Source organism: Pseudoliparis swirei, chromosome 7 (genome assembly GCF_029220125.1).
Source record: "Pseudoliparis swirei isolate HS2019 ecotype Mariana Trench chromosome 7, NWPU_hadal_v1, whole genome shotgun sequence".
NCBI classification, from domain to species: Eukaryota; Metazoa; Chordata; class Actinopteri; order Perciformes; family Liparidae; genus Pseudoliparis; species Pseudoliparis swirei.
In genome coordinates this window covers 28754279-28771113 of record NC_079394.1, presented here as the reverse complement: position 1 = coordinate 28771113, position 16835 = coordinate 28754279, and the positions used below count along the sequence as shown (strand labels likewise).

At 43.3% G+C, this 16835-nt stretch overlaps 2 protein-coding genes across 2 annotated transcripts in view; one reads left to right on the top strand and one right to left on the bottom strand.

Annotated features, from left to right (window-relative positions):
- LOC130196675 (protein NLRC5-like) overlaps positions 1-16835 on the top strand; it is a 1158129-nt gene that overhangs the window by 580764 nt on the left and 560530 nt on the right. Inside the window, 4 exon segments of the mRNA XM_056418994.1 lie at positions 1484-1657; positions 4136-4309; positions 6796-6969; positions 10073-10246. Coding sequence (XP_056274969.1) covers positions 1484-1657; positions 4136-4309; positions 6796-6969; positions 10073-10246 — 696 coding nt within the window.
- LOC130196679 (NACHT, LRR and PYD domains-containing protein 12-like) overlaps positions 1-16835 on the bottom strand; it is a 373575-nt gene that overhangs the window by 212019 nt on the left and 144721 nt on the right.

Here is a 16835-nt window from a genome sequence, read left to right as displayed (position 1 = left end):
ATCGTGATCGATTGGTCCATCGCTGCAGAGCTCCGACGCCGGCCTGTGCGCATCGGGATGGAGCAAAGAAAGAGTCACTAGCAGCACCCCCCCCCCCCCCCCCCGTCAACAATTCTTCTCGGCCCGATGCCGGCGCGCGCAACGCTCAGCACAGGTGAGCATCGAGTGCTGATGGAAATCTCACGCTTGCCTGTCTTCAAAACTTGAGAGCCCTGTCTTTGTTCTTTTATTACGCGTCGCGTTAACACTTATCGATCTCCGTCTGGCGCGCCACAGAGCTCCGTGCCGCATCGAACGAGCAAAAAAAGTCACTTGTCAATCTGTCCCGTGTCCGGGCGGTGAGGTTTCAGCTTTGCAGCGGTGTCCCCGCCGTCCCTTTCATCACGGCCCAGTTCATGAAGAAAACCCACACAGTCAGTTTGCCTCAGCAGCTGCTAGAGGAAGACTAGAGGCCTTTAGATTGTATCATGGTGGAGTTAATGGTTGACAAACAAGAGAAACATGTTCTGTTTAACCTCCTGTTACCTTTACATTTACTAACATATTTACCCTCGGGGTCAATTTGACCCCAGCAATTAAAACCTCCAGAAAATTATTAGAATTAATATTGCTTCCCAAGTTTAAGTGTGAGGTACTTTATGTTTGTTTGTTGACTACCTAAATAGCCCTTTACATAAATAAAAAAGTTGATATTTCTTATATGTTTGACACAGTGAAAATAGCCTGGGGTCAAATTGACCCAAAGAACACCGACATTAAACATTGAATGGGGTCAAATTGACCCGAAGGTAACAGGAGGGTTAAACATTCTGTTTAGGATGAAGATGTATTAATGTTCCATATGGAAGAAAACTGCTAAATAACTGCTGAGTTGCAGCACCATTGTATAGAAGAATGTATAAATGTATATATCCGTCTTTTGTCATAAATCTCTATGTTCTCACAAAATATACCGAGAATATCGGTAATATGTGATTAATCATGATTAATCCACAAAAACCTGTGATTAATCCGATTAAAAATTGTAATCGTTTCACAGCCTTAATATATATATATATATATACTAGAGTGAGTCAATGTTCCTCATAAAAATAGTTATTTATTCACACATCAAGAACCAAACATTTATCCATTTAAATGAAATAAGTGTTGAAATGAAACTTGTTGTGATCCTTGTGATCAGGTTCATCTTCTCTCTGAAGTCATGAATCCTCCGGCCGTAAGCTGCTTCTACACGTCTGCTACCAGCTGCAGGAAACCTTGTGAAGTGGAGTTCACATTAAAACATGAACTCATCTGATTGGATGATGAACAGATTGTTTCTGTCATCTTTTCTTCTTCTTTCACTGACGTGATTTTAACTAAATGTCTGTTTACAGAAGAAGATGAAACCAAAGTGAAAGCCACTCGTGTTCATGATGTCAATAATGATTCATTGTGTGTTGATATAATAAACTCTGTGTGTTGTTTTGTGTGTTTACAGTCTGTCAGGCTGTGGGATCACAGAGGAAGGCTGTTCTTCTCTGGGATCAGCTCTGAAGTCAAACCCCTCCAGTCTCAGAGAACTGGATCTGAGCTTCAACCAGCTGCAGGATTCAGGAGTGAAGCTGCTGACTGGTTTTCTGGAGAGTCCACATTGTAGACTGGAGACTCTGAGGTGGGTTCACTGAATTATAAATAAAGATAAGAGCCCAATATGATCTTAATGTAACATGAATTAACTGATGATCACTGATGTGAACAGAGAGAAATGAGCTGAAACAAATGGTTTCATAACCAGATGGAGTCCCTGCACACATTTCTCCTTTCAGAGAACAAGAATATAATATCTTGGCTCTTTTGATTGACATCGCTTGACGCCTGAAGAAACTGAATTTAAAGCTGCAGGACAATTCAGTTCAATATTTTATTGTAAAATTAAGTCCATTATTTTAAATCACATTTTTCAAAAGATTTGTTTTAAATCGGCCTTTATTTTACTTTAAATATGAGAAGATAATGTATTTCTTATTAGAGTATTTATTATTCATAATTTATCGAGTTCAGTTGAAAATCTGTAATAATAAATATGTTGTAGATGTTATTATATTTAGTTCTCTTTATTTATGTCCGGCCTGGACTAAGATGAGGACTCAGATGCAGAGGAGAGAATGTATAAGCCCACTTTATTGAAATCCGAACCTCTTTGAGGAGTGACAAATAAAAGGGCTCTGGAAAAGAGCTCACTAAATATACTCGGGCTAATCTAAAACACAAAGTCTCTCCAAACGGGAGGACAGCAAAACGGCTGACAAATAAAACAAAGCTAAGCTAAACTAGAAACTTTACAAAGGAAAAGTCTCTCTCAAGGAGGAAACAGAAAACAACTCACATGGAGTGAAGATACTCAGGGAAACCGTGACTCTGGCTGTGGCAAAGGGCTGAGGGCCAAGGGCCAAACACTTTGGCCCCAGACAAAGGGGAGACGCAGACTATGAGCACATGAGGGTCCTGGGGAACAGGTGGAGACCATCAGGGGTCAGGGGGGACCATCAGGGGTCAGGGGAGACCGTCAGGGGTCAGGTGGAGACCATCAGGGGTCAGGGGGACCGTCAGGGGTCAGGGGAGACCATCAGGGGTCAGGGGGGACCATCACACCGGTGACACATGAGGAAGAGCAAGTGACCTGAAACGAGAGGGGGAGTTAGCCTTCAAAATAAAACAGGAAGTTACGAGACAGAAACCCAAGACAAGACAAACCTCCCCGCGGTGTGACACTTTAACTTGACAGTCAGTTGTTTACTACATACACACGTTAATACAACTGTTGGCTACTTCAATGCATATGGCACAAAATCATAGAGCGCATATCTGACATTGATGTTCTGACCTTTAGTGAGGAAACTCTCTAACTGGACCTCAAGGATTTTAATTATACCTGATATACAATCATGACACTTGTCTGGCTTCATGCTGCTGATGGATTACTGAACAGGCCTATGGGACAGAGCCAGGGGCCACAGGGTCAGGGGCCACAGGGTCAGGGGCCAAAGCGTCAGCGGCCACATGGTCAGGGGCAAAAGGGACCACAGGGTCAGGGGCCCCCTGTCCTTCACCTAGAGAATGTAACTGAGAGAGACACAGAGAGTATTGATGAGTATACTACAGGACTGTCTCAGAAAATTAGAATATTGTGATGAAGTTCTTTATTTTCTGTAATGCAATTAAAAAAACAAAAATATCATGCATTCTGATTCATTACAAATCAACTGAAATATTGCAAGCCTTTTATTCTTTTAATATTGCTGATTATGGATTACAGCTTAAGAAAACTCTAAAATCCTATCTCATAAAATTTTAATATTTCCTCAGACCAAGTAAAAAAAAAGATTTATAACAGCTGAGTGTTCGTCAAGGCTCAGGAAACCCTTGCAGGTGTTTCGAGTTAATTAGACAATTCAAGTGATTTGTTTAATACCCTACTAGTATACTTTTTAATGATATTCTAATATTTAGAGATAGGATATTTGAGTTTTCTTAAGCTGTAAGCCATAATCAGCAATGAATCAGAATAAAAGGCTTGCAATATTTCAGTTGATTTGTAATGAATCCAGAATGCATGACATTTTTGTTTTTTTAATTGCATTACAGAAAATAAAGAACTTCATCTCAATATTCTAATTTTCTGAGACAGTCCTGTATATGTACCATACTTTATTAATATTAGATATATATATATTTGAGTGAGTCAATGTTCCTCATAAAAATAGTTATTTATTCACACATAAAGAACCAAACATTTATCCATTTAAATGAAATAAGTGTTGAAATGAAACTTGTTGTGATCCTTGTGATCAGGTTCATCTTCTCTGAAGTCATGAATCCTCCGGCCGTAAGCTGCTTCTACACGTCTGCTACCAGCTGCAGGAAACCTTGTGAAGTGGAGTTCACATTAAAACATGAACTCATCTGATTGGATGATGAACAGATTGTTTCTGTCATCTTTTCTTCTTCTTTCACTGACGTGATTTTAACTAAATGTCTGTTTACAGAAGAAGATGAAACCAAAGTGAAAGCCACTCGTGTTCATGATGTCAATAATGATTCATTGTGTGTTGATATAATAAACTCTGTGTGTTGTTTTGTGTGTTTACAGACTGTTCAGCTGTGGGATCACAGAGGAAGGCTGTTCTTCTCTGGGATCAGCTCTGAAGTCAAACCCCTCCAGTCTCAGAGAACTGGATCTGAGGTACAACCAGCTGCAGGATTCAGGAGTGAAGCTGCTGACTGGTTTTCTGGAGAGTCCACGTTGTAGCCTGGAGACTCTGAGGTGGGTTCACTGTCTGCTGCTAGTGTAGCACCTTCATGTTTAATCAATAACTGTTTGATGGATCTACGTATTGATCCATCAAGTGTTTCATTTCCTGGTGACATGTTCCACTTCACATCAGCTGCCTCGTTGCATGTCATCCTCTACAAGCACGACATGGACAACTTGTCTGGCCTCATGCTGCTGATGGATTACTGAACAGGCCTATGGGACAGGGCCAGGGGCCACAGGGTCAGGGGCCACATAGCCAGGGGCCACATGGTCAGGGGCCAAAGGGTCAGGGGCCCAAAGGGTCAGGGGCCAAAGTGTCAGGGGCCAAAGGGTCAGGGGCCAAGGTTCAGGGGCCAAAGGGTCAGAAGCCAAATGGTCAGAGGCCCAAAGGGTCAAGGGTCAAAGGGTCAGGGGCCACATGGTCAGGGGGCCAAAGGGTCAAGGGCAAAAGGGTCATGGGAAAAAGGGTCAGAGGTCAAGGGGTCAGGGGCCAGAGGGTCAGAAGCCACATGGTCAGAGGCCCAAAGGGTCAAGGGCCACAGGGTCAGGGGCCAAAGGGTCAGAGGTCAAGGGGTCAGGGGCCAGAGGGTCAGGTCTGCTACCAGCTGCAGGAAACCTTGTGAAGTGGAGTTCACATTAAAACTAGGGCTGGGCACGTTAACGCGTTAATCTTGCGTTAACGCATCAATTAATGAACGCCGACAATTATTTTATCGCGCGTTAACGCAGGTTTTATTATTTATTTTATTATTGTAAAAGTTTGTTGCTTTTCAATTTAAAGTTCTTAAAGACGGCGGAGTCGACAGAAACAAAGTCATATGTAACCACTGCCAAGATGAATCTTCTTATCACCGGAGTACTTCCAGTCTTAAATATCATTTAAATGCTAAACACACCGTTGATGCAGCGAATCATACAACAAACACACAGTGGAGCGAGGCTTCGGTGACGACGCTGCAGGGAGGAGATCAACCAAGAGAAGCTCACCAAGGCCACAGCGAAGTGGAGAGCTACAGACTGCAGGCCGGTTAGTCTTGTGGAAGACGTCGGTCTGAGAAACATTTAGAGAATCTCAACAAATGACGGCAGGTATGAGACGCCCTCAAGACACACGTCACACGGAGAATACACGAGTTGTATGAAAAGGAGAGGACTGCAAAGCGACAGCTTCACAACGTGCTGTTGCTCTCATGGGGACGACTGGACATCGGGTGACCAGACGTCCTCTTTTCCCCGGACATGTCCTGCTTTTGAGACCTAACAAATGCGTCCGGCAGGGATTCCAAAAACGTCGGGATTTTGCTTCGTCGGATATTTGTGTTTCTCTGGGTTTTCATAAACTAGTATTTACCCCTTACAAGTTGTGGAAATGGTATCTCCCTTACGTTCCACCTTCTTCCGTGAGCTGACAGAATAGAGAACAGTCATTGGTCGACCGATCTCAGGGTTGCCAGATACACGATAATTATCCTCCAAATACAACCATTTTGAGCCTTTGGTACGATACTTCACCATTTCCAATCTGGCAACACGGAGCTCCTTGCCGCCTCCACTAGTTCATTGTTGTTTGTGCTATAAACTACGACCAGCGCCGCCGCTCCCATAGCGCACTACGCGCTGTGCGGAGGGCACCACGTCCTGAGGGGCTCCACTAAATAGGCAACAAAAAAATCCTCATAGTTATAATAATTATAATGCCGATATTATTTCAGTCTAGAAATATTAGGCACCTTTTAGGCATGTATATCACAAAACATGCAGAACAAGAGAGATTCTTAATCTCAGCACTTTTTCACTTTATGGCAGTACATTTAAAATAAGTGTCAAGTTCTAGGAATTGACAAACTGCACTGAAAGTGTTTTCTGGTGTCTCTAACAGGGACAACACATGTTATGGCACTTTCATTCATATGGCAGAACATTTAAAATAGAAGTGAGCTATACACTACTTTTGAATTAATTATTGGATTTTGCGTATACAGATGCGATTAATCGTGATTAATCTGGGAAATCATGCGATTAATCGCGATTAAAATTTGTAATCGTTGCCCAGCCCTAATATATATATATATATACTTGAGTGAGTCAATGTTCCTCATAAAAAGAGTTATTTATTCACACATAAAGAACCAAACATTTATCCATTTAAATGAAATAAGTGTTGAAATGAAACTTGTTGTGATCCTTGTGATCAGGTTCATCTTCTCTCTGAAGTCATGAATCCTCCGGCCGTAAGCTGCTTCTACACGTCTGCTACCAGCTGCAGGAAACCTTGTGAAGTGGAGTTCACATTAAAACATGAACTCATCTGATTGGATGATGAACAGATTGTTTCTGTCATCTTTTCTTCTTCTTTCACTGACGGGATTTTAACTAAATGTCTGTTTACAGAAGAAGATGAAACCAAAGTGAAAGCCACTCGTGTTCATGATGTCAATAATGATTCATTGTGTGTTGATATAATAAACTCTGTGTGTTGTTTTGTGTGTTTACAGACTGTCAGGCTGTAGGATCACAGAGGAAGGCTGTTCTTCTCTGGGATCAGCTCTGAAGTCAAACCCCTCCAGTCTCAGAGAACTGGATCTGAGAGACAACCAGCTGCAGGATTCAGGAGTGAAGCTGCTGACTGGTTTTCTGGAGAGTCCACGTTGTAGCCTGGAGACTCTGAGGTGGGTTCACTGAATTATAAATAAAGATAAGAGCCCAATATGATCTTAATGTAACATGAATTAACTGATGATCACTGATGTGAACAGAGAGAAATGAGCTGAAACAAATGGTTTCATAACCAGATGGAGTCCCTGCACACACATTTCTCCTTTCAGAGAACAAGAATATAATATCTTGGCTCTTTTGATTGACATCGCTTGACGCCTGAAGAAACTGAATTTAAAGCTGCAGGACAATTCAGTTCAATATTTTTTTATAAAATGAAGTCTTTTATTTAAAGTCACATTTTTCAAAAGCTTTCCGTTTTAAATCCAACCTTTATTTTATTTTAAATAAGAGAAGATAATGTATTTATTATTAGAGTATGTATTATTCATAATTAATCCAGTTCAGTTGGAAATCTGTAATAATAAATATGTTGTAGATGTTATTCAGTTTAGTTTTCTTCATTTAACTTGACAGTCAGTTGTTTACTACATACACACGTTAATACAACTGTTGGCTACTTCAATGCATATGGCACAAAATCATAGAGCGCATATCTGACATTGATGTTCTGACCTTTAGTGAGGAAACTCTCTCTAACTGGACCTCAAGGATTTTAATTATACCTGATATACAATCATGACACTTGTCTGGCTTCATGCTGCTGATGGATTACTGAACAGGCCTATGGGACAGAGCCAGGGGCCACAGGGTCAGGGGCCAAGGGTCAGGGGCCAAAGGGTCAGGGGCCACATGGTCAGGGGCTATAGGGTCATGGGTCACATGGCCAGAGGGTCAGGGGCCAAGGGTCAGGGGCCAAAGGGTCAGGGGCCACAGGGTCAGGGGCCAAAGAGTCAGGGGCCACAGAGCCAGGAGCCAAAGGGCCAGAGGTCAAAGTTTCAGGGGCCAAGGGGTCAGGGGCATAACGGGTCAGGGGCCACAGTGTCAGGGGCCAGAGGGTCAGGGGCATAACGGGTCAGGGGCAAAAGGGTCAGGGGCCACGAGGTCAGGGGCCAAAGGGTCAGGGGCCAGAGGGTCAGGTCTGCTACCAGCTGCAGGAAACCTTGTGAAGTGGAGTTCACATTAAAACATGAACTCATCTGATTGGATGATGAACAGATTGTTTCTGTCATCTTTTCTTCTTCTTTCACTGACGTGATTTTAACTAAATGTCTGTTTACAGAAGAAGATGAAACCAAAGTGAAAGCCACTCGTGTTCATGATGTCAATAATGATTCATTGTGTCTTGATATAATAAACTCTGTGTGTTGTTTTGTGTGTTTACAGACTGTCACACTGTGAGATCTCAGAGGAAGGCTGTTCTTCTCTGGGATCAGCTCTGAAGTCAAACCCCTCCAGTCTCAGAGAACTGAATCTGAGTGGAAACCAGCTGCAGGATTCAGGAGTGAAGCTGCTGACTGGTTTTCTGGAGAGTCCACGTTGTAGACTAGAGACTCTGAGGTGGGTTCACTGAATTATAAATAAAGATAAGAGCCCAATATGATCTTAATGTAACATGAATTAACTGATGATCACTGATGTGAACAGAGAGAAATGAGCTGAAACAAATGGTTTCATAACCAGATGGAGTCCCTGCACACACATTTCTCCTTTCAGAGAACAAGAATATAATATCTTGGCTCTTTTGATTGACATCGCTTGACGCCTGAAGAAACTGAATTTAAAGCTGCAGGACAATTCAGTGAAATATTTTATAAAATGAAGTCCTTTATTTGAAGTCACATTTTTCAAAAGCTTTCTGTTTTAAATCCGACATTTATTTCACTTTAAATAAGAGAAGATAATGTATTTATTATTAGAGGATTATTAGAGGATTATTCATAATAAATAGAGTTCAATTGAAAAATGTTAATAATAAATATGTTGTAGATGTTATTCAGTTTAGTTTTCTTCATTTAACTTGACAGTCAGTTGTTTACTACATACACACGTTAATACAACTGTTGGCTACTTCAATGCATACGGCACAAAATCATAGAGCGCATATCTGACATTGATGTTCTGACCTTTAGTGAGGAAACTCTCTCTAACTGGACTTCAAGGATTTTAATTATACCTGATATACAATCATGACACTTGTCTGGCTTCATGCTGCTGATGGATTACTGAACAGGCCTATGGGACAGAGCCAGGGGCCACAGGGTCAGGGGCCAAAGGGTCAGAGGGTCAGGGGCCACAGGGTCAGGGGCCAAGGGTCAGGGGTCACATGGTCAGGGGCCAAAGGGTCAGGGGCCACGGGTCAGGGCCACAGGGTCAGGGGCCACAAGGTCAGGGTCCAAAGGGTCAGGGGTCACATGGTCAGGGGCCAAAGGGTCAGGGGCCACAGGGTCAGGGGCCACAGGGTCAGGGGCCACATGGTCAGGGGCCAAAGGGTCAGGGGTCACATGGTCAGGGGCCACAGGGTCAGGGGCCACAGGCTCAGGGGCTAAAAGGGTCAGGGGCCAAATGGTCAGAGGCCCAATGGGTCAGGGGCCAAATGGTCAGGGGCCAAAGGTTCAGAGGCCAAATGGTCAGAGGCCCAAAGGGTCAAGGGCCAAAGGGTCAGGGGCCAAAGGGTCAGGGGCCACAGGGTCAGGGGCCCCCTGTCCTTCACCTACAGAATGTAACTGAGAGAGACACAGAGAGTATTGATGAGTATACTATATGTACCATACTTTATTAATATTAGATATATATATATTTGAGTGAGTCAATGTTCCTCATAAAAAGAGTTATTTATTCACACATAAAGAACCAAACATTTATCCATTTAAATGAAATAAGTGTTGAAATGAAACTTGTGATCCTTGTGATCAGGTTCATCTTCTCTCTGAAGTCATGAATCCTCTGGCCGTAAGCTGCTTCTACACGTCTGCTACCAGCTGCAGGAAACCTTGTGAAGTGGAGTTCACATTCAAACATGAACTCATCTGATTGGATGATGAACAGATTGTTTCTGTCATCTTTTCTTCTTCTTTCACTGACGGGATTTTAACTAAATGTCTGTTTACAGAAGAAGATGAAACCAAAGTGAAAGCCACTCGTGTTCATGATGTCAATAATGATTCATTGTGTGTTGATATAATAAACTCTGTGTGTTGTTTTGTGTGTTTACAGACTGTCAGACTGTGGGATCACAGAGGAAGGCTGTTCTTCTCTGGGATCAGCTCTGAAGTCAAACCCCTCCAGTCTCAGAGAACTGGATCTGAGCTTCAACCAGCTGCAGGATTCAGGAGTGAAGCTGCTGACTGGTTTTCTGGAGAGTCCACGTTGTAGCCTGGAGACTCTGAGGTGGGTTCACTGTCTGCTGCTAGTGTAGCACCTTCATGTTTAATCAATAACTGTTTGATGGATCTACGTATTGATCCATCAAGTGTTTCATTTCCTGGTGACATGTTCCACTTCACATCAGCTGCCTCGTTGCATGTCGTCCTCTACAAGCACGACATGGACAACTTGTCTGGCTTCATGCTGCTGATGGATTACTGAACAGGCCTATGGGACAGAGCCAGGGGCCACAGGGTCAGGGGCCACAGAGCCAGGGGCCACAGGGTCAGGGGCCAAAGGGTCAGGGGCCAAGGGTCAGGGGCCAAAGTATCAGGGGCCAAAGGGTCAGGGGCCCAAGGTTCAGGGGCCAAAGTGTCAGGGGCCAAAGGGTCAGAAGCCAAATGGTCAGAGGCCCAAAGGGTCAAGGGTCAAAGGGTCAGGGGCCACATGGTCAGGGGGCCAAAGGGTCAAGGGCAAAAGGGTCATGGGAAAAAGGGTCAGTCAGGGGCCAGAGGGTCAGGTCTGCTACCAGCTGCAGGAAACCTTGTGAAGTGGAGTTCACATTAAAACTAGGGCTGGGCACGTTAACGCGTTAATCTTGCGTTAACGCATCAATTAATGAACGCCGACAATTATTTTATCGCGCGTTAACGCAGGTTTTATTATTAGGGTCCGAGCGACAGACGAAGTCTGACCGAGAGGAACCTATTGAAATTGTTAGAGTTCTTATTATTAGGGTCCGAGCGACAGACGAAGTCTGACCGAGAGGAACCTATTGAAATTGTTAGGGGAATTATTAGGGTCCGAGCGACAGACGAAGTCTGACCGAGAGGAACCTATTGAAATCCACTTTTTTATTTTTGAACATTGGGCGCATATTGGGGGTATGTATCATATCCCAAAACTCACCAAATTTGGCAAGCTTGTCAGGCTTGGTGAAAATAGCCAGATGACATGGACCTCGAAATTCGGCTTTCAAAAATTGCTCTCTAGCGCCACCTGGAAATTTGACCGGCGACGCCCCTCACCCAGTATGTTCAAATGACTAGCTTTTTTTTTCACAAGTCCACTTGGACCTGCTCTACAAAAAAGCCTCTCAGTACCCTAAGCTCCGCCTACTTAAATTTTCCACCATATTTTTTTTGGTGAAAAACACATCAGAGGCGTTTGCGCCGACATACGGGGTCCAATTCAAACCAAACCTATTGGAGATAATGATCATGGAAGCTATATCATCTAAGATCTATCATCTTATTTCAAATATATCATTCTGGTAAGGATCTATGGCCCAGCGAACATTTTAGGGGCGTGTCCTGTTTTGTAATGCTCATAACTTCAACACTATTGGGAAAAAAAAATAACAGACTGTCAGGATATGTGCAGAAGGGAGCCTGGAACATTCACAGCAAATTTCGTGCAATTCAAACCGTAGGGGGCGCTACAAAAATTCACCAAAGTTGGCCGTTTTTGGCGTTTTTTGGCGTTTTTTGCTTGATTTGGCCCTTTTCCACTTTTCCCCCATCGATTATTTCTCCCACAAAACGCCAACAGAATCGGCTAAAAATCAGTTTTATAGAATCTCAAGACTTGAATAATGAACACTGTGAAAAAAAACGGACTTTTCGTCGGTAGGAAATTTTCGGTTTTTTACTGCCAATAATTTTTTACTTTCTGTGATTTCTTTATGTTAAAACTATTACTTAAACTCATCCAATACTAACGCAAAAAATCATGTGTGATGCCAGTCAAGGCCTGAACACATTCACACGAAGAAACAAGCACATTTCTTCCAGGAACACCTATTGATCACCTATTGAGAAGTAAAATAACCAAATTTTTCTGCCCAAAATAATGTGAACTCCTACGGCTGCCTGTAAACCAACTGGCTTATAGCTTACCATGATAAGTGTTGGTCTGGACACCTGGAGATGCGTGTTCGATTCCAAGGCAAGGCACCTTTTTTTCATCACTTTTTTTTTTACATTGAATTTACATGACGTGATCTCTACTTCACGTAGGGACACGTGATGCATGAATATGTTCACGTAGTTAAAGCGCCACCTAGTGGCGAAACTGGACTTTGTCGAATCTGCCCCAAACTTGTGCTCGTTATAAGTCGCGGCCCGAGTCGAGTCCGACCGGCGCGCCCTCGGCCGAGCGGGCCGGCATCCCGCCGGCTCCCCCGACCGGCGTGGGTGAGCGAGGACCCGTTCGACGCTGCTTGCAGCTTTAATTATTATTCCGCTTTTTATTTTTACTCTTTGACCGCATATTGGGGGTACGCATCATATCCCAAAACTCACCAAATTTGGCAAGCTTGTCAGGATTGGTGAAACTAGACGATGGACACCGACCTCGAAATTCGGCTTTCAAAAATTGCTCTCTAGCGCCACCTGGAATTTTGACCGGCGACGCCCCTCACCCAGTATGGTCAAATGACTAGCTTTTATTTTTCCCAAGTCCACTTGGACCTTCTCTACAAAAAAGCCTCTCAGGACCCTAAGCTCCGCCTACTTAAATTTTCCGCCATATTTTTTTGGGTGAAAAACACATCAGAGGCGTTTGCTCCGACAGACGGTGTCCAATTCATACCAAACCTATTGGAGATAATGATCATGGAAGCTATATCATCTATGATCTATCATCTTTTTTCAAATATATTATTGTGGTAAGCATCTATGGCCGAACGAACATTTTAGGGGCGTGTCCTGTTTTGTAATGCTCATAACTTCAACACTATTGGGAGAAAAAAATAACAGACTGTCAGGATATATGCAGAAGGGAGCCTGAAACATTCACAGCAAATTTCGTGCAATTTGAACCGTAGGGGGCGCTACAATAATTCACCAAAGTTGGCCGTTTTTGGCGTTTTTGGCCGTTTTTCGCTTGATTTGGCCCTTTTCCACTTTTTCCCCATCGATTATTTCTCCCACAAAACGCCAACAGAATCGGCTAAAAATCAGTTTTATAGAATCTCAAGACTTGAATAATGAACACTGTGAAAAAAAACGGACTTTTCGTCGGTAGAAAATTTACGTTTTTTTACTGCCAATAATTTTTTACTTTCTGTGATTTCTTTATGTTAAAAACTATTGCTTAAACTCATCCAATACTTCCCCAAAAAATCATGTGTGATGCCAGTCAAGGCCTGAACACATTCACACGAAGAAACAAGCACATTTCTTGGAGGAACACCTATTGATCACCTATTGAGAAGTAAAATAACCACATTTTTCTGCCCAAAATAATGTGAGCTCCTACGGCTGCCTGTAAACCAGCTGGCTCATAGCTCACCATGTTAAGTGTTGGTCTGGACACCTGGAGATGTGTGTTTGATTCTAAGACAAGGTAGCTTTTTTTCATCATTTTTTTTTTTACATTGAATTTACATGACGTGATCTCTACTTCACGTAGGGACACACGACGCATGAATATGTTCACGTAGTTAAAGCGCCACCTAGTGGCTCAACTGGACTTCCTTCAGTCCGCCCCAAATTTGTTTGACTAGCCCGTTATTTAGAATGGAATAAGAACTCTCTCTCTTTTCTCTCTCTCTCTCTCTCTCTCTCTCTCTCTCTCTTTTTCTCTCTCTTCTCTCTGTCTCCTCTCTCTGTCTCCTCTCTCTTCTCTCTCCTCTCTCTCCCTCTCTCTACTGCCCTCCTCGCTGGTCTGATACGGATCCGTATTGCCCTCTTACGTCATTTTCAAAATGAGCTATATTGATAGACAGCCAAGAGCAGTGGTCCTCAAACTAAGGCCCGCCTCCACATTTGGCCCGGCCCGCTGAACAATACCAGATAGGCATTATGATTTTTTTTCAGTCTGGCCACGCAAATCCTAGACTAGCCCGTTATTTAAAATGGAATAAGAACTCTCTCTCTCTCTCTCTCTCTCTCTCTTTTTCTCTCTTCTTTCTCTCTTCTCTCTCCCTCTCTCTACTCTAACATAACTAACGTCAGTAAACAGCTGGACGAGGCTTTTAAATCACGGATTTCGTGAGTTTTTGTTTATTTATTTTTACTTCATGTAGGGACACGTGACACATGAATATGTTCACGTAGTTAAAGCGCCACCTAGTGGCGAAACTGGACTTTGTCGAATCTGCCCCAAACTTGTCGTGCTCGTTATAAGTCGCGGCCCGAGTCGAGTCCGACCGGCGCGCCCGCGTCCTCGGCCGGCGTCCCGGCGCCGGCTCCCCCGACCGGCGCGGGTGAGCGAGGACCCGTTCGACGCTGCTTGCAGCTTTAATTAGGGTCCGAGCGACAGACGAAGTCTGACCGAGAGGAACCTATTGAAATTGTTAGGGGTATTATTAGGGTCCGAGCGACAGACGAAGTCTGACCGAGAGGAACCTATTGAAATTGTTAGGGGTATTATTATTCCACTTTTTTATTTTTGAACATTGGGCGCATATTGGGGGTATGTATCATATCCCAAAACTCACCAAATTTGGCAAGCTTGTCAGGCTTGGTGAAAATAGCCGGATGACACCGACCTCGAAATTCGGCTTTCAAAAATTGCTCTCTAGCGCCACCTGGGAGTTTGACCGGCGACGCCCCTCACCCAGTATGGTCAAATGACTAGCTTTTATTTTTCCCAAGTCCACTTGGACCTGCTCTACAAAAAAGCCTCTCAGGACCCTAAGCTCCGCCTACTTAAATTTCCCGCCATATTTTTTTTGGTGAAAAACACATCAGAGGCGTTTGCTCTGACATACAGGGTCCAATTCAAACCAAACCTATTGGAGATAATGATCATGGAAGCTATATCATCTCAGATCTATCATCTTCTTTCAAATATATTATTGTGGTAAGGATCTATGGCCCAACGAACATTTTAGGGGCGTGTCCTGTTTTGTAATGCTCATAACTTCAACACTATTGGGAAAAAAAAATAACAGACTTTCAGGATATGTGCAGAATGGAGCCTGAAACATTCACAGCAAATTTCGTGCAATTTGAACCGTAGGGGGCGCTACAATAATTCACCAAAGTTGGCCGTTTTTGGCGTTTTTTGGCGTTTTTTGCTTGATTTGGCCCTTTTCCACTTTTTCCCCTTCGATTATTTCTCCCACAAAACGCCAACAGAATCGGCTAAAAATCAGTTTTATAGAATCTCAAGACTTGAATAATGAACACTGTGAAAAAAAACGGACTTTTCGTCGGTAGAAGATTTACGTTTTTTTACTGCCAATAATTTTGTACTTTCTGTGATTTCTTTATTTTAAAAACTATTGCTTAAACTCATCCGATACTTCCCCAAAAAATCATGTGTGATGCCAGTCAAGGCCTGAACACATTCACATGAAGAAACAAGCACATTTCTTGGAGGAACACCTATTGATCACCTATTGAGAAGTAAAATAACCAAATTTTTCTGCCCAAAATAATGTGAGCTCCTACGGCTGCCTGTAAACCAGCTGGCTTATAGCTCACCATGTTAAGTGTTGGTCTGGACACCTGGAGATGCGTGTTCGATTCCAAGACAAGGCAGCTTTTTTTCATCACTTTTTTTTTTTACATTGAATTTACATGAGGTGATCTATACTTCGGTAGGGACACACGACGCATGAATATGTTCACGTAGTTAAAGCGCCACCTAGTGGCTCAACTGGACTTCCTTCAGTCCGCCCCAAATGTGTTTGACTAGCCCGTTATTTAGAATGGAATAAGAACTCTCTCTCTCTCTCTTTCTCTCTCCTCTCTCTCTTTTTCTCTCTCTTCTTTCTCTCTTCTCTCTCTCCCTCTCTCTGCTCTAACATAACTAACGTCAGTAAACAGCTGGACGAGGCTTTTAAATCACGGATTTCGTGAGTTTTTGTTTATTTATTTTTACTTCACGTAGGGACACGTGATGCATGAATATGTTCACGAGTTAATGCGCCACCTAGTGGCGAAACTGGACTTTGTCGAATCTGCCCCAAACTTGTCGTGCTCGTTATAAGTCGCGGCCCGAGTCGAGTCCGACCGCGCCTCGCCGAGCGGGCCGACGTCTCGCCGGCTCCCCGACCGGCGTGGGTGAGCGAGGACCCGTTCGACGCTGCTTGCAGCTTTAATTAGGGTCCGAGCGACAGACGAAGTCTGACCGAGAGGAACCTATTGAAATTGTTAGAGTTCTTATTATTCTTCTTCTGGATTTTTATTTTTGAACATTGGGGGTATGTATCATATCCCAAAACTCACCAAATTTGGCAAGCTTGTCAGGCTTGGTGAAAATAGCCGGATGACACCGACTTCGATGACCGAGAGGAACCTATTGAAATTGTTAGAGTTCTTATTATTCTTCTTCTGGATTTTTATTTTTGAACATTGGGGGCATATTGGGGGTATGTATCATATCCCAAAACTCACCAAATTTGGCAAGCTTGTCAGGCTTGGTGAAAATAGCCGGATGACACCGACTTCGAAATTCGGCTTTCAAAAATTGCTCTCTAGCGCCACCTGTAAATTTGACCGGCGACGCCCCTCACCCAGTATGTTCAAATGACTAGCTTTTTCACAAGTCCACTTGGACCTGCTCTACAAAAGCCTCTCAGTACCCTAAGCTCCGCCTACTTAAATTTTCCACCATATTTTTGGTGAAAACACATCAGAGGCGTTTGCTCCGACATATG